The 26935-nt window shown below is 42.2% G+C and overlaps 1 protein-coding gene across 1 annotated transcript in view; it reads left to right on the top strand.

The window, feature by feature from the left end:
* Positions 1 to 26935, top strand: part of LOC128684394 (uncharacterized) — a 51273-nt gene that overhangs the window by 2054 nt on the left and 22284 nt on the right. Inside the window, exon 2 of the mRNA XM_070098209.1 lies at positions 21407 to 21754. Within this exon, the coding sequence (XP_069954310.1) occupies positions 21407 to 21754 (348 nt within the window). The remainder of the gene's footprint in view (positions 1 to 21406; positions 21755 to 26935) is intronic.

Here is a 26935-nt window from a genome sequence, read left to right as displayed (position 1 = left end):
TGACACTTATTGTATGGTCTCTTAACGTGCTAGTGACACCCCTGCTTTTCATTGGGGGGATGGTGCATCGTCTGCCAAGTCTTTTGCTTTCGTAGTGAGTGATTTTCGTGTGCAAGTTTGGTACTAGTCCCTCTAGGATTTTCCAGGTGTATATAATCATGTATCTCTCCCTCCTGCGTTCCAGGGAATACAGGTTTAGAAACCTCAAGCGCTCCCAGTAATTGAGGTGTTTTATCTCCGTTATGCGCGCCGTGAAAGTTCTCTGTACATTTTCTAGGTCGGCAATTTCACCTGCCTTGAAAGGTGCTGTTAGAGTGCAGCAATATTCCAGCCTAGATAGAACAAGTGACCTGAAGAGTGTCATCATGGGCTTGGCCTCCCTAGTTTTGAAGGTTCTCATTATCCATCCTGTCATTTTTCTAGCAGACGCGATTGATACAATGTTATGGTCCTTGAAGGTGAGATCCTCCGACATAATCACTCCTAGGTCTTTGACGTTGGTGTTTCGCTCTATTTTGTGGCCAGAATTTGTTTTGTACTCTGATGAAGATTTAATTTCCTCATGTTTACCATATCTGAGTAATTGAAATTTCTCATCGTTGAACTTCATATTGTTTTCTGCAGCCCACTGAAAGATTTGGTTGATGTCCGCCTGGAGCCTTGCAGTGTCTGCAATGGAAGACACTGTCATGCAGATTCGGGTGTCATCTGCAAAGGAAGACACGGTGCTGTGGCTGACATCCTTGTCTATGTCGGATATGAGGATGAGGAACAAGATGGGAGCTAGTACTGTGCCTTGTGGGACAGAGCTTGTCACCGTAGCTGCCTCGGACTTTACTCTGTTGACGACTACTCTCTGTGTTCTGTTAGTGAGGAAATTATAGATCCATCGACCGACTTTTCCTGTTATTCCTTTAGCGCGCATTTTGTGCGCTATTACGCCATGGTCACACTTGTCGAAGGCTTTTGCAAAGTCTGTATATATTACATCTGCATTCTTTTTGTCTTCTAGTGCATTTAGGACCTTGTCGTAGTGATCCAGTAGTTGAGACAGACAGGAGCGACCTGTTCTAAACCCATGTTGCCCTGGGTTGTGTAACTGATGGGTTTCTAGATGGGTGGTGATCTTGCTTCTTAGGACCCTTTCAAAGATTTTTATGATATGGGATGTTAGTGCTATTGGTCTGTAGTTCTTTGCTGTTGCTTTACTGCCCCCTTTGTGGAGTGGGGCTATGTCTGTTGTTTTTAGTAACTGAGGGACGACCCCCGTGTCCATGCTCCCTCTCCATAGGATGGAAAAGGCTCGTGATAGGGGCTTCTTGCAGTTCTTGATGAACACAGAGTTCCATGAGTCTGGCCCTGGGGCAGAGTGCATGGGCATGTCATTTATCGCCTGTTCGAAGTCATTTGGCGTCAGGATAACATCGGATAGGCTTGTGTTAGTCAAATTTTGTGGCTCTCTCATAAAAAATTCATTTTGGTCTTCGACTCTCAGTCTGGTTAGCGGCTTGCTAAAAACTGAGTCATATTGGGACTTGAGTAGCTCACTCATTTCCTTGCTGTCATCTGTGTAGGACCCATCTTGTTTAAGTAGGGGCCCAATACTGGACGTTGTTCTCGATTTTGATTTGGCATAGGAGAAGAAATACTTTGGGTTTCTTTCGATTTCATTTATGGCTTTTAGTTCTTCCCGCGATTCCTGACTCCTAAAGGATTCTTTTAGCTTAAGTTCGATGCTTGCTATTTCTCTGACCAGTGTCTCCCTGCGCATTTCAGATATATTGACCTCTTTTAGCCGCTCTGTTATTCTTTTCCGTCGCCTGTAAAGGGAGCGCCTGTCTCTTTCTATTTTACATCTACTCCTCCTTTTTCTTAGAGGAATAAGCCTTGTGCATACATCGAGTGCCACCGAGTTAATCTGTTCTAGGCATAAGTTTGGGTCTGTGTTGCTTAGTATATCTTCCCAGCTTATATCGGTTAGGACTTGGTTTACTTGGTCCCACTTTATGTTTTTGTTATTGAAGTTGAATTTGGTGAATGCTCCCTCATGACTAGTCTCATTTTGTCGGTCTGGGGCTCCATGCATACATGTCTGAACCTCAATTATGTTGTGATCTGAGTATATTGTTTTTGATATGGTGACATTTCTTATCAGATCATCATTGTTAGTGAAGATGAGGTCTAGTGTATTCTCCAGTCTTGTAGGCTCTATTATTTGCTGGTTTAAATTGAATTTTGTGCAGAGATTTAAAAGCTCGTGTGAGTGTGAGTTTTCATCAGAGCTGCCTCCTGGTGTTATTTCTGCAACAATATTATTTGCTATATTCCTCCATTTTAGGTGCCTTAAGTTGAAATCCCCCAGGAGCAAGATGTTGGGTGCAGGAGCTGGAAGATTTTCCAGACAGTGGTCAATTTTTAACAGCTGTTCCTGGAATTGCTGGGATGTTGCATCCGGAGGCTTGTAGACTACCACAATGACTAGGTTTTGGTTCTCGACCTTTACTGCTAAAACTTCCACTACGTCATTTGAGGCATTAAGCAGTTCTGTGCAAACAAGTGACTCTGCAATGTACAGGCCAACCCCCCCCTTTTGCCTGTTCACTCTGTCACATCTGTATAGGTTGTAACCTGGGATCCATACTTCGTTGTCCAAGTGATCCTTTATGTGGGTCTCAGTGAAAGCCGCGAACATTGCCTTTGCCTCTGCAAGCAGTCCACGGATGAAAGGTATTTTGTTGTTTGTAGCTGGCTTTAGACCCTGTATATTTGCAAAGAAGAATGTTATCGGACTGGTGGTATTGTTGGTACTGGGGGGGGATTTTTTTTCCGGCATTAGTATCTGTATCTGTTGGTTTGGAGTGGAGGCCATCGACTGTGGTTCCACTCCAGGAATGACTGGATTTGGTGTACGATTTCTGCCATTTCCTGCCAGTTTTTTTTCCTTCCTGGCACTAAAAAACCTCTCCCTCTTGAGTGGCTGTGGCTACCCAGGTTTTCCCCTGGCCTGGATGTTTTGTATCTTTTTGTCCCCTTTAGATGGTATGCCTGGCAATTTAAGTTATAGCACAGTCTTTCCTGTACTGAAGAGGTACACATTTCAGGGTGAAAAAGCTTACAGGAAGGGAGTTTGCATTTTCCTGTTTTCATATGGGCATGGCATTTTCTAGGGTGGTCATAGTTGCATGTCCCATCTGTTTTTCCAGATTTCCCATGCCAGCAGATACCAAGTGCATAGTATGTGCACAGGCTTGGTTTCCGCTTGCCTTGGGTTTCTGTGACTGTATTCCCTGTTGGTGCATGTTTCCCTGTCTTACTTCTATCCTCCCTAGCACCAACAATGGAGCTCCCACCAGTTGTTTTTGGTAATTTATCCTCACTATTGCTATTGGAGTCCTCTTGTTTGCTATTTCCTGCGGTGTTTCTAGTTTGCAATATTGGTTTTATCTTATCTTTGACTACACTTGTTTCCCTACTATGGCTCCTGTCCCCTATGAGGTCATTTATATGTATTCCTTCCTGCGTATAATTCCCGACTCCCTGGACAATATCTCCAGCTTCACCATTTCTGTCTCCCAGGACAGTATCTCCAGCTTCACCATTTCTGTCTCCCAGGACAGCACCTCCAGCTTCACCATTACTGTCTCCCAGGACAGTATCTCCAGCTTCACCATTTCTGTCTCCCAGGACAGCACCTCCAGCTTCACCATTTCTGTCTCCCAGGACAGTATCTCCAGCTTCACCATTTCTGTCTCCCAGGACAGCACCTCCAGCTTCACCATTACTGTCTCCCAGGACACCTCCAGCTTCACCATTACTGTCTCCCAGGACAGCACCTCCAGCTTCACCATTACTGTCTCCCAGGACAGCACCTCCAGCTTCACCATTACTGTCTCCCAGGACAGCACTATCAGCCCCACATTTACTGACTACCAGGACATCACCTCCAGCCTTACAGTTTATGACTACATGGCCAGTATCAATGGCAGTACCATTCAGCCCAGACATTTTATGTTCCCATCTGTTGTAGAAAGCTTCCAGGTTTTCTATGAAAGCAGCTTTGATGTTGTCCTCTTTTAATACCCTTGTGATTTTAGTCCACAGTTTTTCCTCATTTGAGCATACCCAAAAACACTTCTCTGTTTTAATACTGCTTGTAGCTAGTTCTGGGATATCTGCACAAGGGGCGTGACACCAATTTCCACAAAAATGACAATTTATCCATGTGGAAGCCCGTTTGTTTGACTGACCACAGACTACACAGGGCTTCATAATGATTTGAATGGTTGATTTACTGCAATTCTACTAGCAACCTCTTGAAAATTCTATTAATAACCTTAAATGAAGCTCTAGCTATTTGTATTTCTGTTTCTAACTCTTTTTGTATATTGGACAGCTTACCGTCACGTTCCTGATTTTTAATGTTTGTGTTTATAGGGCGCCTACAACCCCATCCGTTTACAGTCTGCTTTATTGTCCAACGAAACTGTTTGAAACCAGTCCCGGGTTCGGACCAGTCAAGGGTTCGGACCAGGCAAGGGTTCGGGCCAGTCGATCTGCTCTGATCAGTGGGTCACTTATTTAAAACATACTGGTCGGTGATTTGAGCTAACACATGAAGGATCTACTGGAAATTATCTACCCGAGTAATATGTGATTTGACTGATACAAAAGTATAACTTGCGTGTTGAAGAGCCGGTGATATCTGGCAGCTCCTACAATGACGAACGGTCACCTCCTTGTTTATCAATCGCTGTATCTGGCTTTTCTCTTTTTTTTTTTTTTTTTTTTATTTTTTTCCGTCTCCACCACAATAAATGCTATATTATCACTATAGTTGACTGGTGCAAATTTTGGAGGAAGGACGCTTTTTCTGTAGTAATAATTGCTTCTCGTTGTGTATATTGCGACTGCTGGTAACTACAGGTTATATGAAATTCACAGTAACGTCTCGTATTTCAAGAAAAAGAAACTAATGAAAGTCACTCCACTCCACTAAGTACCATTATAATACTGGTTAGTTGCTACTACAACACTGTATTCTGCTAATCACTGGTATCACTAGATTATATGCGAGTACACTGGCAAGCCAGGAAGATTATTAAAAAACAGCTGACCTGTGGTAAGTTCTGGCGACTTCTGGCACCTGTAGTGAATTATTGGTGCAAATATTGATTGTTGAGACACACACACACATACACACACATGCATATACAAATTCATACACACACACACACACACACATACACATGACGTGTATAGTATGCAAAATTATGGAGAAGATTATCAGGAGGAGAGTGGTGGAGCACCTGGAACGGAACAAGAGTATAAATGCCAACCAGCACGGATTCATGGAAGGCAAATCCTGTGTCACAAACCTTCTGGAGTTTCATGATAAAATAACAGAAGTAAGACACGAGAGAGAGGGGTGGGTTGATTGCATCTTCTTGGACTGCAAGAAGGCCTTTGACACAGTTCCTCACAAGAGATTAGTGCAGAAGCTAGAGCATCAGGCGCATATAACAGGAAGGGCACTGCAATGGATCAGAGAATACCTGACAGGGAGACAACGAGTCATGGTACGTAATGATGTATCACAGTGGGCACCTGTGACGAGCGGGGTCCCACAGGGGTCGGTCCTAGGACCAGTGCTATTTTTGGTATATGTGAACGACATGATGGAAGGGTTAGACTCAGAAGTGTCCCTGTTTGCAGATGATGTGAAGTTAATGAGGAGAATTAAATCTGATGAGGACCAGGCAGGACTTCAAAGAGACCTGGACAGACTGGACACCTGGTCCAGCAAATGGCTTCTCGAATTTAATCCTGCCAAATGCAAAGTCATGAAGATAGGGGAAGGGCACAGAAGACCACAGACCGAGTATAGGCTAGGTGGCCAAAGACTGCAAACCTCACTCAAGGAGAAAGATCTTGGGGTGAGTATAACACCGAGCATGTCTCCGGAAGCACACATCAACCAGATAACTGCTGCAGCATATGGGCGCCTGGCAAACCTGAGAACAGCATTCCGATACCTTAGTAAGGAATCGTTCAAGACACTGTACACCGTGTATGTCAGGCCCATACTGCAGTATGCAGCACCTGTTTGGAACCCGCACTTGATAAAGCACGTCAAGAAACTAGAGAAAGTACAAAGGTTTGCGACAAGGTTAGTTCCAGAGCTAAGGGGAATGTCCTATGAAGAAAGATTAAGGGAAATCGGCCTGACGACACTGGAGGACAGGAGGGTCAGGGGAGACATGATAACGACATATAAAATACTGCGTGGAATAGACAAGGTGGACAAAGACAGGATGTTCCAGGGAGGGGACACAGAAACAAGAGGCCACAATTGGAAGTTGAAGACACAAATGAGTCAGAGAGATATTGGGAAGTATTTCTTCAGTCATAGAGTTGTAAGGCAGTGGAATAGCCTAGAAAATGACGTAGTGGAGGCAGGAACCATACACAGTATTAAGACGAGGTTTGATAAAGCTCATGGAGCGGGGAGAGAGAGGGCCCAGTAGCAACCGGTGAAGAGGCGGGGCCAGGAGCTAAGACTCGACCCCTGCAACCACAAATAGGTGAGTACAAATAGGTGAGTACACTCATACACACACACACACTCATATACACTCATACACATACACACACACACACAAACACACACACACACACACACACACACACACACACACACACACACACACACACACACACACACACACACACACACACACACACACACACACAGAGGAGCTTGGACTCGACCCCTGCAATCTCAACTAGGTGAGTGCACACACATACACACACACACACACACACACACACACACACACACACACACACACACACACACACACACACACACACACACACATGCACACATGTGGTAATGCTTTATTTACAGCTAGCAAAGTCAGGGTATTTCTCCAGAATGGTCTGCAATATACCACTGTGGATAAAGTACTTTGCCATTTCTTGAACATTTCTGAGCGAGTTGTTTCTAAATTCATTAATTTTATCGCACTCCAGTACATAATGACGCAGGGTGTGACAATAGTCCATCTGGCAAAGTTTACATTTCGTTTGGTCTACATCTGGTGGTGGTGATTTAACCTGCCAAAGATACTTGTAACCCAGCCGGAGCCTGGCAGTAGTGACATCCAAGAGTCTGCTTATTTTGTTGGATGCACCATAGACATGTGGCTCCTCCTGCATGATAGAATGATGATAGATGGACTCACTGGTGTCAATCTCCCTGAGCCTTAAGTCCATAAAATTCAGTTGAAGTTATTTTCGTATTATTGTTCTCAAACTACTACCTGACAAGCCAAGATTGTAATCTACTCCCTCTTTGAAAGCATACAGCTTAGCCAATACACAAATAACCCGCACATAAAAGACAGAAGCTTACGACGACGTTTCGGTCCGACTTCGACCATTGACAAAGTCACACTAACAGAGGTGGAGCAGGACGGCTATATATAGGCAGGAAGAGGTGGAGGTAGTAGTAGTAGTAGTAGTAGTAGTAGTAGTAGTAGTAGTAGTACAAGAATTGTATATAATACCGACAGGATGAAATGACACACGCACAACACCCGGGCATCCCCACCGTAGACGTTTCGCCATCCAGCCAGCCACTGGATGGCGAAACGTCCACAACAAAGACAACCAGACGCTGCACATGTGTCTTAATTTCATCAGTAGTTGTAGTAGAAGAAGAAGAGGTAGTAGTAGTGGTAGTGGTAGAACTGGGAAATAAGGAAGACGAGCCAGTTTGTGTATCGTTCCAGTCACGGTATTGTGCCTTTTTGTTATTTAGCTTAGCCAATTTATCAGTTCTATCTTGCATCTGAAGACCAATGTGAGATGGAATCCACAGCATGTGCACTCTGACTCCACTGTCCACAATCCTACCATACCTGTGTCTGGCTTCTGACACAAGCATGCAACAATTTATGCTTAATGAGTTGAGAGCATTTATGGATGACAGAGAATCAGTTACAATTAAACTGTCAATCTTTGATACATAGATGCATTTCAATGCAAGGAGTATGGCAAACAGTTCTGTCTGAAGGGTAGAGGCCCAATTATTGATGCGTGCTCCAATTTCTTTAAGAGAGCCATCACTCTGTAGGACAACAGCAGCACTATCAGCTGCACCAGTGGATTGGTGAACAGAACCATCAGCGTAAATAATTTGCGAGGGTGTGTGCTGTGTGACTAAGTTATCAATACAGCTTAAGGCCTCATGTTTGGCTTCAAGGCGAAGTTTTGGTTGTGATTTAAGAAGTAGTTTGGGGGGAAATGGAGGAATGGTAGTTTGGAATGGGGTAATATTCCATGGAGCGGAGAAGTGCCGCTGTTGCCTTACTTGACATAGATCATGTATCTGATTCATGCGGAGGTCGGTTCCAGTTTTTTCGATCCATCTGGAGGAGTGTTCACCAGTGCTGAGGAAAGTTTGGAGGGCTTCTGTGCAGGGGTTTGAATGAGCTTGCCTGAGCATATTAACCCCAATTAGGATATTTCTTTCAGTAACACAATCCTACACATACACAATCTCTACACAATCTCTACACATATGCTGCTATATATGATAATTCTATGTAACTGTATTTGTGTATACCTGAATAAACTTACTTAACACGATCTCTGATGCTTGGAATATCAAGTTCTTTTTGCATATTTAAAATTTTGGCAGTACGAGGGCATCCTAAAATGATCCTCATTGCTTCGTTCTGCAGTTTTTCCAGCCCTCCAAGCTTCCAGTTAGACACAAGAGCAAGTAGTGGCGCAGCATAATCAACCAATGATCTAATATAAGCAAGATACATCATTTTCACAATTTTAACATTAGCACCATACCTGGGGTGAAGCCCTGCCACAACTCTAAGTGCTCTTAGTCGTTCTTTGTATTGGCGACAAAGTCTTGTTACAACAGGTCCAAGTAGTGGAACCTCAAAACCTAGATACCTGTATCTGCTTACATATTCTAGAAGAGACCCATCATGCAATTGGATCTGACGAACTGTGCCTCTCTGTCGAGGAGGACGCCTATTGAGTATCTTTGTTTTATCAGTAGAGATTATCAACCCCAGGTCCTGACACGAGGCTAGTACATGATTAAGAATGTTTTGGGTGTTGGAGAATCCGGTGGTGTGAATCATTATATCATCAGCAAAACTAATCACATAATGATGGGGCTGACTAGGCATAGCATTAAGTAATGCATTAATTAGAATATTGAACAGTGTGGGACTGAGCACACCTCCCTGTGGGGTTCCTAATTCAAAGTCTTTAGTTACACTTCTATGTCCCTGGAACAACACAGACGATTTTCTGTTGGACAGGTAGCCTTTAATCCAGCGGAGAAGCCATCCTCCAACATCCATTCTGGCAAGTTCACTAATGATTACATGTCGGTTGGCTACATCGAAAGCGGATTTAAGGTCAAGGAAGGTAGTGTATGAGCTGTCAGTGTGCAGGGTGAGAAAGGTGGCTATGCAATGATGCACGCTCATTCCATGCATGAAACCATGTAACCGGGGAGACAAAAATTTTTTGATTCTGTACATGAGACGATTAAGAATCATTCTCTCAAATGTTTTACACAAGCAGCTAGTAAGAGATATTGGCCGAAATGCATTTTGTTGATTGGGCTTAGGAATTGGAATGATGAGGCTGTTGGTCCAAGATTGAGGGAGCTCCCCAGTTACATAGCTCATGTTATATAATTCAAGTAATGGATTACCTGGTACTCGACACAGCAATCTGAGTATGTTGTAAGTAATACCATCCTCACCAGGCGACGTGGAGTTGCCCTTAGTTAGTGCTGCATCAAGTTCATAATTAGTGAAAGGAATGTTGCAATCATCTGCCTTGCTGAGCATAAAGCAAACAAGTCTCTCCCTTGCATCATATTTGTCATTTAACTTTGCTTGTGTGGTACTGGGAAGATTGTCATAGCTAGATGTAGCTAACTCATTCGCCCTATGTAAGGGATGAGGGTGCGCGATCTGCCCAGTTCTGTTACCCTTAATTCTATTTATGTCCCTCCAAGCCCGGCTAAGTGAGGTGTGAGCATTAAGACCGTTGACAAATTTTTCCCAGTCTGTTTGCCGCAGGTCTGTCATACGCTCTCTGGCAGCAGCAAGGGCAGTTTGGAAGAGCCTCAGCATTCCAGGGGTACGATGTTTTCTATAGGCTAGGCCTAGTCTGCGAGCAGTACGTTTCAGTGTACGAAGTTTAGAATCATTGTAATAAGTATGGTTTTTGAAGGAGGTATGATTATTATGGAAGTTTGTTGGGTTTAGAGTACCAAGAGGTTTCAGTGGCGGCTCTAAGTAGTTCTGAATACTGCTCACAAGATCATTGTTAAAGGTCTCTACAGAGGAACACTCATAGGAATTATACCAGTCAGTCACATGTGCAACAAAGTCATCATGCTGATCAGTGGGAACATTAAAACGTTTCCGTTTGAATATCCCACCAGGAAGGATAGTATTACAAATATCTAGTGAGGTTAGCCTAGGGAAATGATCAGACGCTATATCTGTTACAATGGAAGACTCACAGCTGGCAGAAGTAATGTTGAAGCCCAGGCACAGATCAAGGATGCCTCCATAGATATGTGTGGGTTCAAGATCACCTACAATTTGGACATTATCATGACTGTTTAAGAGTGACAACAGTTGATTACCATTACGATTACCAAACTGTGAGTTTCCAATGCTTTTGTGTCTCGCATTGTAATCGCCAATAATAAGAGTAGGCTCAGAATGAGCACAAGTTGGGAGCTCCAAGTAATTAAATTTATCAGCAGGAGCATACAAGTTAAATATGTTGAGAGCAGAGTTCCCTATATAAATCCTAACACCGTGATATTGTAGCCCCTCTGTTTTCTTGTGTGCAAGAAGTTGATGGGGAAGCGATTTTTTAATATATAGAACACAAGAGTTAGTAGATTTGAGGTTATATGCAACAAATGATGGTAATTTAGGGGGTTGGGATTTTTCAGGGACTCTGCACTCTTGTAGACACACAACATCAATGGGTTCGGTGGTTACTTTATGATGAAGGTCAGGAAGTCTTTTTCTAAGTGATGCAATATTCCAGCTTAATATGGAAAGTTTATGCGAGTTTTGATCCATTATAGTAGTCCTGGGATCATCTCGAGTTTCTCAGCATAATGAAAAAATTGTTCATATAAATAGCAGACCTTATCAATGTCAACAGTGCTACCCTTGTCCATGAGTTTTGTAAGTGCACTTCCAGTTGTAAGGCCTCGTGGGAGTCTTTGTAAACTCAGAACACGACGCTGTTTATGTGTGAATGTATGATAGGTGACACCACCACTCACATTCCCTCCTCCACTAACATTACACGCGACACTACAACTGTCATCACCAGCGCCACTACCAACATTGTGTTCATTACATTTATCAACAGTATTGTATTCATGTATGTTATTCTTTCACAGTGGTTGTTTTGTATATTCTGATATCACCTGTTTATGTGATATTATTACACACACACACACACACACACACACACACACACACACACACACACACACACACACACACACACATATATATATATATATATATATATATATATATATATATATATATATATATATATATATATATATATATATATATATATATATATATATACAGTGATACCTCGCATATCCGACCTGCTATTATCCGAACCTCACCAGTATCTAAACAGGCCCTGGGAAAGGGCAAAGTTCTAAAATTACTACTGAAACATCCGAACAGCCGTTTGGATGTTTTCTACCGCCTCAAAAATTGGAAAAAGTGCCGAAAGAAAAGTGATGAGAAAGCCACAGAGCTTGGAACTCGATCAGTGCCTGTCGCCGTGTCACCATATTGCCGTGTCGCCGTGTCACCATATCGCCATGTCGCCGTGTCGCCGTGTCGCCGTGTCGCCGTGCCGCCGTGTTCGTGTTGTTTCACGGTCTCTCTAACTAAAAAAACTAACTCTTGCGTGCTAGAACTTTAAACTGTGCCAGTGAACTTATAAGATATATTCCTCCAGCGCCTGGAACTAATCTAGCAGAAAATAATATCTGCTGAGTCAAAAAAGGAGAATCATTGTACAATAACAAAGCAGAACCATACACTCAGAGGGGATTTTTAGACCTAGCTTGCCGGTGAAAATAATATTATAACTTTTTTATCAGAGGAAAGACAGTCTCCCTGATAACAGCGTGAATACATAGTGTTATAGTGTATACCACAGTGGTACCATAATATATAGATAATAAATGATGAGGTGAAATTTAAAACAGTGGTAGTAGTAGTAGTAGAAGTAATACAATATGTAGAACAATTAACTTGCACATGAATAAACGATGTAAAAGCTATTACTTGGGAAACATAAAAATTGGTTAGACAAATATTGGAGGCTGGATAGAGGCAGCCTGTTTCAATGTCCATTCTCTGTAATGTGCTTGTGTAGTATTAACAGGAGAGACTATGTGATAGCAGGATTTACTGTTTTCAGGAGGATTCTTGCTAAGACTTCAGAGATGGTGAAGCTGCCTTTGTTTTGTTTAATTGTATTAGAAACAGCTATTAGTGAAGATTCAAGGCACTTGTGTCTGCGGAAATTAGTTTCTTTGATCACTAGTTGGGCGTCCCTGAACTTCATGAGATGATTGGTGGAATTTCGGTGTTGTACACAGGCGTTGTTCAAGTTATCGTTCCTACATGCATAAATGTGTTCATTGAGGCGGGTGTCGAGGTTTCTTGCTGTTTCACCTACATAAATCTTGTCGCAGCCTCCACAGGGTATAGTGTAGACCCCTGCGTTGACTGGTTCGTGGTGCTTGGATTTTGTTCTGGTTAGATCCTTTATCGAAGTGCTGGAAGCGATGGTGACTCTGAGAAATTATTGCATACACAAATTTTCGCTTGCCTTATTCGGCAAGAAGTGCATTGCTATGTAAGCCAAAATTGCAGATGAATGGTTCAGAGAACCGACACGTTGATAAATTAGACACATGTGCAACTCATGAGTATCTTTATTGAGGAAACGTTTCGCCACACAGTGGCTTCATAAGTCCATACAAAGGAGAATCTTGAAGAACAGGAGGAGAATGAGGCTCGTACGTTGGTTTGCGTGCAGCCAGCAGCAACAGCCTGGTTGATCAGGCGCTGATCCACCAGGAGGCCTGGTCACAGACCGGGCCGCGGGGGCGTTGACCCCCGAAACTCTCTCCAGGTAAACTCCAGGTAGTCCCTCAACCTTGAGTTGATGTGGTCAGTCCATCAATCTTGAATAGAATACAGCATATGTGCGGAGAAGCAGCTTATAAACCGGAGGCAGGAGAGGTGTAGCAGTCGTAGGTGGTGTCACATTTGTTCAATGTGGAAGTAGGTCGTGCCCAAGGGTTAGGCAAGTGAAGAATTCCCAAGTATTAAGATCCCAAGAAGTTGCAGTGTCTGACAGGATTGTAGATGAATGGTTCACAGAACCGACACATATTAAGATAAATTTATCAACGTGTCGGTTCTGTGAACCATTGATCTACAATCCTGTCAGACACTGCAACTTCTTGGGATCTTAATACTTGGGAATTCTTCACTTGCCTAACCCTTGGGCACGACCTACTTCCACATTGAACAAATGTGACACCACCTACGACTGCTGCACCCCTCCTCCCCACGGTTTATAAGCAGCTTCTCCACACTTATGCCGTATTCTATTCAAGATTGATGGACTGACCACATCGACTCAAGGTTGAGGGACTGATTACCTCGTTCTCCTCCTGTTCTTCAAATTTCTCCTTTGTATGGACTGATGAAGCCACTGTGTGGCGAAACGTTTCCTCAGTAAAGATACCCAATAGTTGCACATGTGTCTAATTTATCATAAAGCTGCAGTATAACCTCTGGACTTCTGTTGCTTACACTTCTTGATATAAATCCCAATAATCTATTTGCCTTATTACGTACGCTTAGGCATTGCTGTCTTGATTTAAGGTTGCTGCTCACCATAACCCCCAAGTCCTTTTCGCAATCTGTATTTCGCAATAAGTGCTAGGGTTATGGACACTCCCGAGCTTCAGAATCTTGCATTTATCTACATTGAACTGCATCTGCCACTTTTCTGACCAAGAATAGAGTTTGTCTAAATCCTCCTGAAGTTCCCTACCATCTACGTTTGAATCAATTATCCTACCTGTATTTGTGTCATCGGCGAATTTGCTCATATCACTAGTAATACCCTCATCAAGGTCATTGATATATATGGTAATCAACAACGGGCCCAAGACCGATCCCTGTGGTACGCCACTTGTTACAGATCCCCACTCGGATTTAACCCCATTTAAGCATACTCTCTGCTTCCTATTAGTGAGCCATGACTCGATCCATGACGGCACTTTTCCCCCAATGCCATGAGCTGCCACTTTTTTTAACAGTCTCTGATGTGGTACTCTATCAAAAGCCTTACTTAAATCTAAATAAACAATATCGAATTCTTTATTTTTTTTCAATTCAATTCAAAGTTTATTCTCTATAAGGATTACAATGCTGAGTTTACAGAATTTGGTTATTGTGTGGTTTACATGTAGTAAAATAATGATTACAGAGTGTACCACTAGAACACCTAGCATGGCTAGGCTTTTCGGGCAGACTTAGTTTAAATCTTAATTTTAAAATATTATAAATTATGAGGTAAGTTGGTATTATGGCTAAGTGACTAAATACTAGTTTGTGAGTTTAGCAATGTGAATGCTTTTGTTTTGGCACAGTACATAGTTTCAGTATTGGAGTATCACAGGATTCATTATTTTAAGATTGAGATTAATATTTCTGTATATGGTCAAATGGGTGAGTGAGTATAAGTGTGAACCACCAGGTGGTATTCGTGTAGTTAGTTGACGGGGTGTATCAGGGAGATAAGATGTTTTCTAATGGTAGTTTTGAAGGTGATGAATGTGTCTGCAGTTCTAGAGTTCTCAGGTAGGGTGTTCCAGATTTTAGGGCCTTTGACATACATTGAATTTTTGTAAAGGTTTAGTCGGACACGGGGAATGTCATAGAGATGTTTGTGTCTGGTGTTATGCCTGTGGAACCTGTCACAACTATCAAGAAAACATTTTAGGTCAAGGTTAATATTGGAATTTAAGGTCCTGTAGATATAGATTGCACAGTAGTAAGTGTGGATGTTCTGAACAGGGAGTAAGTTCAGATCTATGAAGAGTGGGGGGGGTGTTCCAGGGATGGGATTTAGTGATTATTCTTACTGCGGCTTTTTGTTGGGTTATTATTGGCTTTAGGTGTGTTGCTGCAGTTGAACCCCAAGCACAGATAGCATAGGTGAGGTATGGATATATAAGTGAATGGTATAGTGTGAGAAGGGCAGTTTGCGGTACGTAGTATCGTATCTTGGAGAGGATCCCCACTGTTTTGGATACTTTTTTTGTTATGTGTTGGATATGGGTGCTGAAATTTAGGTTGTTGTCGAGATATAGGCCAAGGAATTTGCTCTCATTATGTCTGGCAATTAGAGTGTTGTCAATCTTAATGTTAAGTTATGCAACACCTGCTCTGCTACCAAACATAATATAGTAGGTTTTGCCAGTGTTAAGTGTAAGTTTATTGGCTGTCATTCAAGTCGATATTTTGAGCAGCTCCTCGTTAACAATGGTGTTGAGGGTGGCAAGATTAGGGTGGGAGATGACATAAGTCGTGTCGTCAGCAAAGAGAATGGGTTTCAGGTGTTAGGATACATTTGGAAGATCATTGATGTAAATGAGGAAGAGCAGGGGACCAAGGACACTTCCCTGCGGAACTCCAGTATCAAGTGGCCGTGTTGTTGATGCTGTGTCTAATGGTGACATACTGATACCTATTAGTAAGGTAAGATTTGAAATAAGCAAGCACATGGCCTCTTATACCGTAATGGTCAAGTTTGTGGAGTAGGATGTGGTGGTCTACTGTGTCAAAAGCTTTTCTTAGGTCAATAAAAATTCCTAGTGGATATTCCTTATTTTCCAATGCTGTGTAAAGCAGATCTAGCATTTTTATGATTGCATCATTAGTGCTTTCATTTTTTCTGAATCCAAATTGGCAGGGGTTGAGTATGTTTTGTGTCGTTATAAATGAATATAGTCTCCTGTGCACGAGTTTCTCAAAGATTTTGGATAGCAATGGTAAGTTTGATATTGGCCTATAGTTGTTTAAGTCTGTAGGGTCACCACCTTTATGTATTGGTGTAACCCTTGCCATCTTGAGTAGTTTCGGGAAGGTGCTAGTTTCTAGTGACTTGTTAAAAAGTAATGAAATAGCATGCGAAAGGAAATGGGCCGCTCGCTTGTACAGTAATGGTGGGACATGAGACAGATTTCCTGAGTTATTTTTAAGTGACTTTATAATCTCGGTGACTTCCGTGGGCTCAGTTGGTGCAAGATAGAAGGAATTTGGGAAATTCCCATCTAGGTAGTCCCCGGCATGGGCATTGGTATGTGGGATTTTATTGGCGAGATTAGATCCTATGGTTGAGAAGAAGTCGTTTATCTTGTTAGCTGTGTCAGTGGGATGTAGTGGTGTTTCATTAGGTTTAGTTAGGACAATATTCTTGTTTTTTTTTTTCAGTTTGTGGGTCCCTAGAATCTGAGAGAGTGTTTTCCAGGTCTTTTTCATATCTCCTCTAGTGTCTGTGAATCTACTGGAGTAGTATAGTTGTTTGGCTTTTTTTATTACTTTGGTGAGAACTGATGAATAGTGTTTAAGAATATCTTTGTGTATTAAGCCCTGTCTATATTGCTTTTCATATTGGTGTTTCTTGTCAATGGATTTCAGAATGGTGCTGGTTAGCCATGGGCAACCAAGCCGTTTGTTTGTGATCTGTTTTGTTTTTATAGGACAATGGTTGTTGTATAGTCTAAGTAATTTGTTAAGAAAAATGTCTGTCCAGTCATCAATACCATTGGCCTTGGAGAATTCTGTAGGCCAGTCAATAGTCTCTAGGTCAGCTGTGAACTTCCTTATTGAGGCCTCATCATGGAGTCTAAATGAGACTTTGTTGTATTCAAGTGGTGGTTTACTAATGTTTGTCAGGAGGAAGGTAGGGTAGTGGTCTGTAGTGCTATCTGTGATTATCCCTGATTTAAGCGGGGCTAGTATATTGGTCCATATGTGGTCTATTATGGTTGCACTTGTTTCAGTGAGCCTGGTTGGTTTAGTTATTGTTGGTATGAGAAGTGTGTTGTTCATTGTTGATGAAATCAGTTACAGGCTGATCATCTAGTAAGCCAAGGTTGATGTTGAAGTCTCCAGCTAAGAGAAGGTGGTGCTTATTCATTTGTCTGTTTGTTATTAGTGACTTTAATTTTTCACTGAAATTTGGGATGTTTGTGTGAGGTATCCGGTAAATGGCACCGATTGTTATAGGTGTCTTAAGGTTTTTTACAGTAAAATTAGCAAAAATGTATTCCCCATATTCATCACTAAAGCAAGTGGTGCTAATACAAGATAATTGGTTAGAGTAATAGAGTGCAATACCACCCCCAACTTGGTTTGGTCTGCAGTTGTGAATTGCTGTGTATCCTGGTAGAGGGTAGATATCTATTGTGTCCTGCTTAAGCCAGGTCTCAGTAAGAATAATGCAGGAGAAGGGTGTCTTTAATAATTCAAGGAGTGCCAGGAGGTCATCATAGTGTTTGCTTAAGGACCTGATGTTGTAGTTAAGTACTGATAGACTTTTAGTATTGTTTAGGATAGTGCTGGCTTGTGATGCTGTGTAATAAAGGCAGTTACTTTCCAATAGGTTTTGATTGGGTGTCAGATTATGGAGGTTTAGATCAGGGTCAACGTGATCAATCATCTTCTAGGTTTAAATTATGGTTATTTATATCCTGAGTTGTGTGTTGAGTTCTAGTACTGATATCTGTAGTGGTGGGAAGTTTGGACAAGTATATAGCTAGAGTATTTTGGTCATATAGAGTATAGTCACTGCTACACATAATGAAGTTGATGTTGTCTATATGTTGTGCTGGAATGAACTAAAGTACAATTAGGTATAAACTAGTAATATAAAAATACAAATTAAAAATAGAACAAGACTCTCACTTGAATTGCACTAAGGTCTAATAATGACTTTTGTGGAGTCTATGTTTTGAGCTAGAATGAGCTATAGTACAACTAGGTTTAATCTAATAATATAAAAATACAAATTAAAAATAGCACCAGTCTCTCACTAGTAATTGCACTATGGTCTAATATAGTGAATTTGGTATTGACTATGTATTGAGCTAGAAAGAGCTATAGTACAACTAGGTTTAGTCTAATAGTATAAAAATACAAATTACAAATAGCACCAGTCTCTCACTAGTAATTGCACTATGGTCTAATATAGTGAATTTGGTATTGACTATGTATTGAGCTAGAATGAGCTATAGTACAACTAGGTTTAATCTAATAATATAAAAATACAAATTAAAAATAGCATCAGTCTCTCACTAGTAATTGCACTATGGTCTAATATAGTGAATTTGGTATTGACTATGTATTGAGCTAGAATGAGCTATAGTACAACTGAATTTAATCTAATAATATAAAAAAGGCACAAGACTCTCAATTGTAATTGCACTAAGGTCTTATGTAAGTTGTTTACAAAAATTAGAGTATAACTAGATTTAAATTGACAGGATAAAATACACAAGTTAAGGTAGCAAAAGAATAATAAAAAAAAATGATAAAAATAAAAATAGCAATGACTTGGTTATAATATGCTAGTAAGATGGTAGACAGGATAATATAAAAGTTGTAGTTGAAAATACTAGTTTAAAAAAGTATAGAATAAAAATGGTCAATAAAAGAAGTTTACAATAAGTTTGGTCAACATAGTTTAAAGCAAAATTGGGCAATAAAAGGGATTTTAGAATAAAATTGGGCAATTGAGTATTTCTTAAAGTGAGGTAGAATTATTGAGGACAAGTTATGGTTAGTTTATAATAAAATAAGATGGAACAGTGATGTGGTAAGTTGTAAAAAAGGAGATAGATTCTGTAGATATTAAACACAATTAAGACTATGAGGTAGAATGGTCGTTGAATACAACAATGACAGTCAAAAGTAGTTGGGGTATTAGAATTTTAGGGGGGCACAAATTTATGACAACGGCCTCAAAAGCTTTACTGAAGAAGGTTAATAAATTAGTTAGGCAGGAACGGCCCCTCGTGAATTCATGCTGAGTATCATTAATCAAGCTGCGCTTATCGAGATGGCTTCTTATATTATCAGCTATAATTGACTGGTGTAATTTGCCTACAATTGAGGTTAGGCTTATTGGGCGGTAATTTGACGGTGGCGACTTGTCCCCTGCTTTAAAAATAGGAATTACATTAGTCATCTTCCACATATCAGACACTACACCTGTTTGAAGAGAAATATTAAAAATATTAGTCAATGGTTCACAAAGTTCCATTTTACACTCTTTAAGAACCCTTGAAAAAAGTTCATCAGGGCCCGGAGATTTATTTTGCCTTAACCGGTCTATTTGTTTGATAACCAATTCGGTAGTGACTGTGATACTGCATAATTTATCATCATCAGGCCCACTATAAAAATTAATTACTGGGATATTGTTAGTGTCTTCCTGAGTGAAAACCGAGAGAAAATAATTATTAAGAATAGAGCACATTTCATTCTCCTTGTCATTGAGATGCCCAGAGTTATTTTTAAGGGGACCTATCTTATCTCTGACTTCTGTTCTATAAACCTGGAAGAAACTTTTTGGGTTAGTTTTTGAATCCCTAGCAACTTTAATTTCATAGTCCCGTTTAGCTTTTCTTATCCCCTTTTTAACGTCCCTCTTAATGTCAATATACCTATTCATAAGATGACCCTCACCTCTTTTGATGCGCCTATAAATTCTTTTCTGTCCTAAAAGATATCTGAGCCTATTATTCATCCATCTGGGGTCATTTCTATTCTATCTAATTTCCTTATATGGGATAAATGTCCTTTGGGCAGCATGTATTGTGTTAAGAAAGCTGTCATACTGATAACTCTCTTCGTTACCCCAGTCCACAGATGATAAGTGTTCTCTAAGCCCATTGTAATCAGCTAAGCGAAAATTTGGGACCAGTACTGAATTATCCCTACTATCATATTTCCATTCAATAGTAAATATAATTGATTTGTGATCGCTTGTGCCGAATTCTTCTGTAATTTCTAAATTATTAACAAGGGTTTCCTTGTTTGCCAAAACCAAGTCAAGCAGGTTATTTCCCCTTGTAGGTTCTGTCACAAACTGCTTCAAAAAACAATCCTGAACTACTTCTAAGAAGTCGTTTGATTCTAAATTCCCAATCAAGGAATTTCAATCAATATGACTAAAGTTAAAGTCTCCTAGAATTACTACGTTATCGTGCCTTGTGGCCTTAACAATTTCCTCCCATAGTAGTCTCCCTTGGTCCCTATCTAAGTTAGGGGGATGGTATATCACACCTAAAATCCAAGGCAGCCAGCTGGCTGCCTTGGATCTAGCTAGAACACCAAACAGGGATGAGAATGAAATTAGCTTAGAAGCTCCCACACCTCCGTATGCCCTCGGATGGCAGCCCAACAGCTAGCTGTGTACTGGCTACGCCATTCTTGTAGGGTTGGGTGGTCCTGTGGTTTAAAGCGTCATGTGGTTCTCGCTTACCATGAGGCAGGCCAATACAACATGGGTTCGAATCCTTGGCTAGCGCAGTGTTGTTATAGATAAGTATGTTTATGGGGCTTGCAATGTGAACAGACTGACTGATGTTGTAGTGGCCAGGCTTAGGCTTGGTTACAAGTACTTCTGGCAGTTTGGGAGACACACAGATGATGATCAAACTAAATGCAAATTATGTGATCAGACATATGGTCACTGTCTTGAACACTATGTGCTTAATTGTCCACTTATTGAGGAATACAGAAAGAGATAGTATAATAACCTATGTGACATGTCAAGATATCTTATTAATGAAAATAAGATACCAGACATACTAAGCAAATTTCCTAAATCTGCTTGTAACAGATAAGTGAAATATAGATATGTAGACATAAATCCATATGTACTCCTTTTAACCCTTTTGGGGCCTAGTTCCTAGGCCTTTCGTGTATCCATGTGCTCTTGGGCTACCGTCCACAGGATAGATATGGGGTGCACAATAAACTAGCCACTTCGGTGGCAAAATCTAATCTAAATCTATCTTCCCACAGGGTGGGTAAGCGGTGAATAATAAAATTATAAATCTAACCAGAGTTCCTTATTGGCTAGGTTAATAATTGTATTTATGTGTGTGTATACATGAATGTATAATTCATTGCATTTAGAAGTAAAAAGTAAAGGCCTAGCTTAATAAACAAAAAAAACTCTCTCACTTCAGTACCGTCTGTGACAGGCGGTGGCGGTCGCCCCAACATTAATAGCAGCCGCCCCTACATTGGTAGCCGCCGCACCAACGTTGGTGGTGGTCGCACCAACATTGGTGGTGGTCGCTCCAACGTTGGTGGAGGCCGTCCTAACATTGGTGGCAGCCGTCCTAACATTGGTGGCAGCCGTCCTAACATTGGTAGCGGCCGTCCCAACATTGGTAGTGGGCGCCCCAACATTGGTGTTGGCCGCTCCAACAGTGGTAGTGGTGGCCCTTCCAACAGTGGTGATGGTCCGTCCAGCAGTGGTGGCAGACAACCAAGAGGCAACCTTTGTGTTCAAGATCCTCGCGACTGTGATGGTAAGTGATGACTTACTGCTCATGTATCTCGTTCACTCAATCTCAGATGTTTGTAGCTTGTGTTTCTGCTGGTAGTCAGTTGAATGGGCGAGGAGCCCATCATTTTTTTTTCAAATTTAAATGGCGAATATGTTTCCTTATTCTTCAAATTTTCATTGCTGTGGCGTTGACCTCCGAAACCCTCTCCAGGTATACTCTCCAGGTATACTCTCCAGGTATACTCTCCAGGTATACTCTCCAGGTATACTCTTCAGGTATACTCTCCAGGTATACTCTCCAGGTATACTCTTCAGGTATACTCTCCAGGTATACTCTCCAGGTATACTCTCCAGGTATACTCTCCAGGTATACTCTCCAGGTATACTCTCCAGGTATACTCTCCAGGTATACTCTTCAGGTATACTCTCCAGGTATACTCTCCAGGTATACTCTTCAGGTATACTCTCCAGGTATACTCTCCAGGTATACTCTCCAGGTATACTCTCCAGATATACTCTCCAGGTATACTCTTCAGGTATACTCTCCAGGTATACTCTCCAGGTATACTCTCCAGGTATACTCTCCAGGTATACTCTCCAGGTATACTCTCCAGATATACTCTCCAGGTATACTCTCCAGGTATACTCTCCAGGTATACTCTCCAGGTATACTCTCCAGGTATACTCTCCAGATATACTCTCCAGGTATACTCTTCAGGTATACTCTCCAGGTATACTCTCCAGGTATACTCTCCAGGTATACTCTCCAGGTATACTCTCCAGGTATACTCTCCAGATATACTCTCCAGGTATACTCTTCAGATATACTCTCCAGGTATACTCTCCAGGTATACTCTCCAGGTATACTCTCCAGATATACTCTCCAGGTATACTCTCCAGGTATACTCTCCAGGTATACTCTCCAGATATACTCTCCAGGTATACTCTCCAGGTATACTCTCCGGGTATACTCTCCAGGTATACTCTCCAGATATACTCTTCAGGTATACTCTCCAGGTATACTCTCCAGATATACTCTCCAGGTATACTCTCTAGATATACTCTTCAGGTATACTCTCCAGGTATACTCTCCAGATATACTCTTCAGGTATACTCTCCAGGTATACTCTCCAGGTATACTCTCCAGGTATACTCTCCAGATATACTCTTCAGGTATACTCTCCAGGTATACTCTCCAGGTATACTCTCCAGGTATACTCTTCAGGTATACTCTCCAGGTATACTCTCCAGATATACTCTCCAGGTATACTCTCCAGGTATACTCTTCAGGTATACTCTCCAGGTATACTCTCCAGATATACTCTCCAGGTATACTCTCCAGGTATACTCTCCAGGTATACTCTCCAGGTATACTCTCCAGGTATACTCTCCAGGTATACTCTCCAGGTATACTCTCCAGGTATACTCTCCAGGTATACTCTCCAGGTATACTCTCCAGGTATACTCTCTAGGTATACTCTCCAGGTATACTCTTCAGGTATACTCTCCAGGTATACTCTCCAGGTATACTCTCCAGGTATAGTACTTTTCATAAAGACATAATATTAATCATGTTCATATTAAACACTGATACAGCATTATTTGGCAAATCTGTCAATAGATATGCATATGTTGATGATTAAGACAGGTTTAATACCTGGGTATCTTTATTCTGAAGACGTTTCGCCAGCCAATGGCTTAGTCATTTCAGTATAGAGGTTATTTGAAGGTGATGCAACTGGAGACAGAAGAACATGAGGTAATCGGCCCCTCAGCCTAGATAAAGGTGTACACCACCTTTATTTAGGTTGAATCTGAAGCATAGGCAGGAAGATGTTCGCTTACGTAGGTGTCAGATGAGGTGCAGCAGTTCAAGGGATCGTCACCATGGGCGGACCCATTAGTGGAAGTAGGTCATGGCCAAGAGTTAGGCCAGAGGTTAGCAAGTATGATGAAGACGGTATACTCCATACTCCGTGGTGTTACTTTCTCAGACAAATATGGTAGCAGTAATTGAGTTCAGAAAGTTACTGCTTAGTGAAACGTCTTCAAATAAAGATACCCAGATATTTCATCAGTTTATGAATAAAATAGACACATATGAAATATCTGGGAACTTTTATTTGGATCCTTCTCGCCCATGGTATTGTTCCAGCCATGGTATTGTTCCAGCCATGGCATTGTTCCAGCCATGGCATTGTTCCAGCCATGGTATTGTTCCAGCCATGGTATTGTTCCAGCCATGGTATTGTTCCAGCCATGGCATTGTTCCAGCCATGGTATTGTTCCAGCCATGGTATTATGACTAATTCTTCACATACTCCTATTCAAAACATGTCAAAAAATGTTTCTCCAAGCATTCGGTAATCTGTGCCTCAGCCTACAATATCTGCTATATACCTGTTTCTAAAGCTTTATAAGAAGTTTACTTCTACTACGCTTTCATCAAGGTCATTTCACGTGTGTGTGTGTACTCACCTAATTGTGGTTGCAGGGGTCGAGACTCAGCTCCTCGCCCCGCAGACTAAGCTCCTGGCAGCGCGCGCGCGCGCACGTGTGTGTGTGTGTGTATGTGTGTACTCACCTAGTTGAGGTTGCGGGGGTCGAGTCCGAGCTCCTGGCCCCGCCTCTTCACTGATCGCTACTAGGTCACTCTCCCTGAGCCGTGAGCTTTATCATACCTCTGCTTAAAGCTATGTATGGATCCTGCCTCCACTACATCGCTTCCCAAACTATTCCACTTACTGACTACTCTGTGGCTGAAGAAATACTTCCTAACATCCCTGTGATTCATCTGTGTCTTCAGCTTCCAACTGTGTCCCCGTGTTACTGTGTCCAATCTCTGGAACATCCTGTCTTTGTCCACCTTGTCAATTCCTCTCAGTATTTTGTATGTCGTTATCATGTCCCCCCTATCTCTCCTGTCCTCCAGTGTCGTCAGGTTGATTTCCCTTAACCTCTCCTCGTAGGACATACCTCTTAGCTCTGGGACTAGTCTTGTTGCAAACCTTTGCACTTTCTCTAGTTTCTTCACGTGCTTGGCTAGGTGTGGGTTCCAAACTGGTGCCGCATACTCCAATATGGGCCTAACGTACACGGTGTACAGGGTCCTGAATGATTCCTTATTAAGATGTCGGAATGCTGTTCTGAGGTTTGCTAGGCGCCCATATGCTGCAGCAGTTATTTGGTGTATATGTGTATATGTGTGTGTGTGTGTGTGTGTGTGTGTGTGTGTGTGTGTGTGTGTGTGTGTGTGTGTGTGTGTGTGTGTGTGTGTGTGTGTGTGTATGTGTGTGTTCTCACCTAATTGCGGTTGCAGGGGTCGATTCACAGCTCCTGCCCCCTCCTCTTCACTGGTCACTATTAGGTCCATTTTCTCCCTGCTCCATGAGCTTTATCATACCTCTTCGTAAAGCTATGTATGGATGCTGCCTCCACTACATCACTCTCCACACTGTTCCACTTCCTGACAACTCTATGACTGAAGTATTTCCTGACGTCCCTGTGACTCATCTGAGTCTTCAGCTTCCAGATGTAACCCCCTGTTGCTGTGTCCCATCTCTGAAACAACCTGTCCCTATCCACCTTGTCAGTTCCTCTCAGTATTTTACGTTGTTACCATGTGTCCCCTATCCCTCCTGTCCTCCAGTGTCGTCAGGTTGACTTCCTTTAACTTCTCGTAGGACTGGCCCCTTAGCTCCGGGACTAGTCTTGTTGCAAACCTTTGCACGTTCTCTAATTTCTTGACGAGCTTGACCACGTGTGGGCTCCATACTGGTGTTGCATTCTCCAATATGGGCCTGACGTACACGGTGTACAGAGTCTCGAACGATTCCTTACTGAGGCCCCGAAGCGCTATTCTTAGGTTTGCCAGGAGCCCATATGCTGCAGTAGTTATTTGGTTGATGCGCGCTTCAGGAGATGTGCTCGATGTTATACTTACCCCGAGATCATTTTCCTTGAGTGTGGTTTGCATTCTTTGGCCCACTAACCTGTACTCTATCTGCGGTCTTCTTTGCCCTTCCCCGATCTTCATGACTTTACACTTGGTGGGAATAAACTCCAGGACCCATTTCCTGGACCAGGCTTGCAGCTTATCCAGATCCCTTTGTAGTCCTGCCTGATCCTCAACCGACTGAATTCTAATTAGCTTCACATCGTCTGCAAACAGAGACATTTCTGAATCTATCCCTTTCGTCGTGTCATTGTGTGTGTGTGTGTGTGTGTGTGTGTGTGTGTGTGTGTGTGTGTGTGTGTGTGTGTACTCACCTAGTTGTACTCACCTAGTTGAGGTTGCAGGGGTCGAGTCCAAGCTCCTGGCCCCGCCTCTTCACTGGTCGCTACTAGGTCACTCTCCATGAACCGTGAGCTTTATCATACCTCTGCTTGAAGGAATCCTGCCTCCACTACATCGCTTCCCAAAATATTCCACTTCCTGACTACTCTGTGTGTGTGTGTGTACTCACCTAATTGTACTCGCCTAATTGTGGTTGCAGGGGTCGAGACTCAGCTCCTGGTCCCGCCTCTTCACTGATCGCTACTAGGTCCTCTCCCTCTCTGCTTCCTGAGCTTTGTCATACCTCTTCTTAAAACTATGTATGGTTCCTGCCTCCACTACTTCACTTGCTAGGCTATTCCACTTCCTGACGACTCTATGACTGAAGAAATACTTCCTAACGTCCCTGTGACTCGTCTGAGTCTTCAGCTTCCAGTTGTGACCCCTTGTTTCTGTGCCCCCCTCTGGAACATCCTGTGTGTGTGTGTGTGTGTGTGTGTACTCACCTAGTTGTACTCACCTAGTTGAAGTTGCAGGGGTCGAGTCCAAGCTCCTGGCCCTGCCTCTTCACTGGTCGCTACTAGGTCACTCTCCCTGAACCATGAGCTTTATCGTACCTCTGCTTAAAGCTATGTATGAATCCTGCCTCCACTACATCGCTTCCCAAACTATTCCACTTCCTGACTACTCTGTGGCTGAAGAAATACTTCCTAACATCCCTTTGATTCATCTGTGTCTTTAGCTTCCAACTGTGTCCCCGTGTTGCTCTGTCCAGTCTCTGGAACATCCTGTCTTTGTCCACCTTGTCAATTCCTCTCAGTATTTTGTAAGTCGTTATCATGTCCTCCCTATCTCTCCTGTCCTCCAGTGTCGTCAGGTTGATTTCCCTTAACCTCTCCTCATAGGACATACCTCTTAACTCTGGGA

Source organism: Cherax quadricarinatus, chromosome 4 (assembly GCF_038502225.1).
Source record: "Cherax quadricarinatus isolate ZL_2023a chromosome 4, ASM3850222v1, whole genome shotgun sequence".
NCBI classification, from domain to species: domain Eukaryota; kingdom Metazoa; phylum Arthropoda; class Malacostraca; order Decapoda; family Parastacidae; genus Cherax; species Cherax quadricarinatus.
Note: the sequence above shows the minus strand (reverse complement) of the source record. Positions and strands in the feature narration are given on the sequence as shown.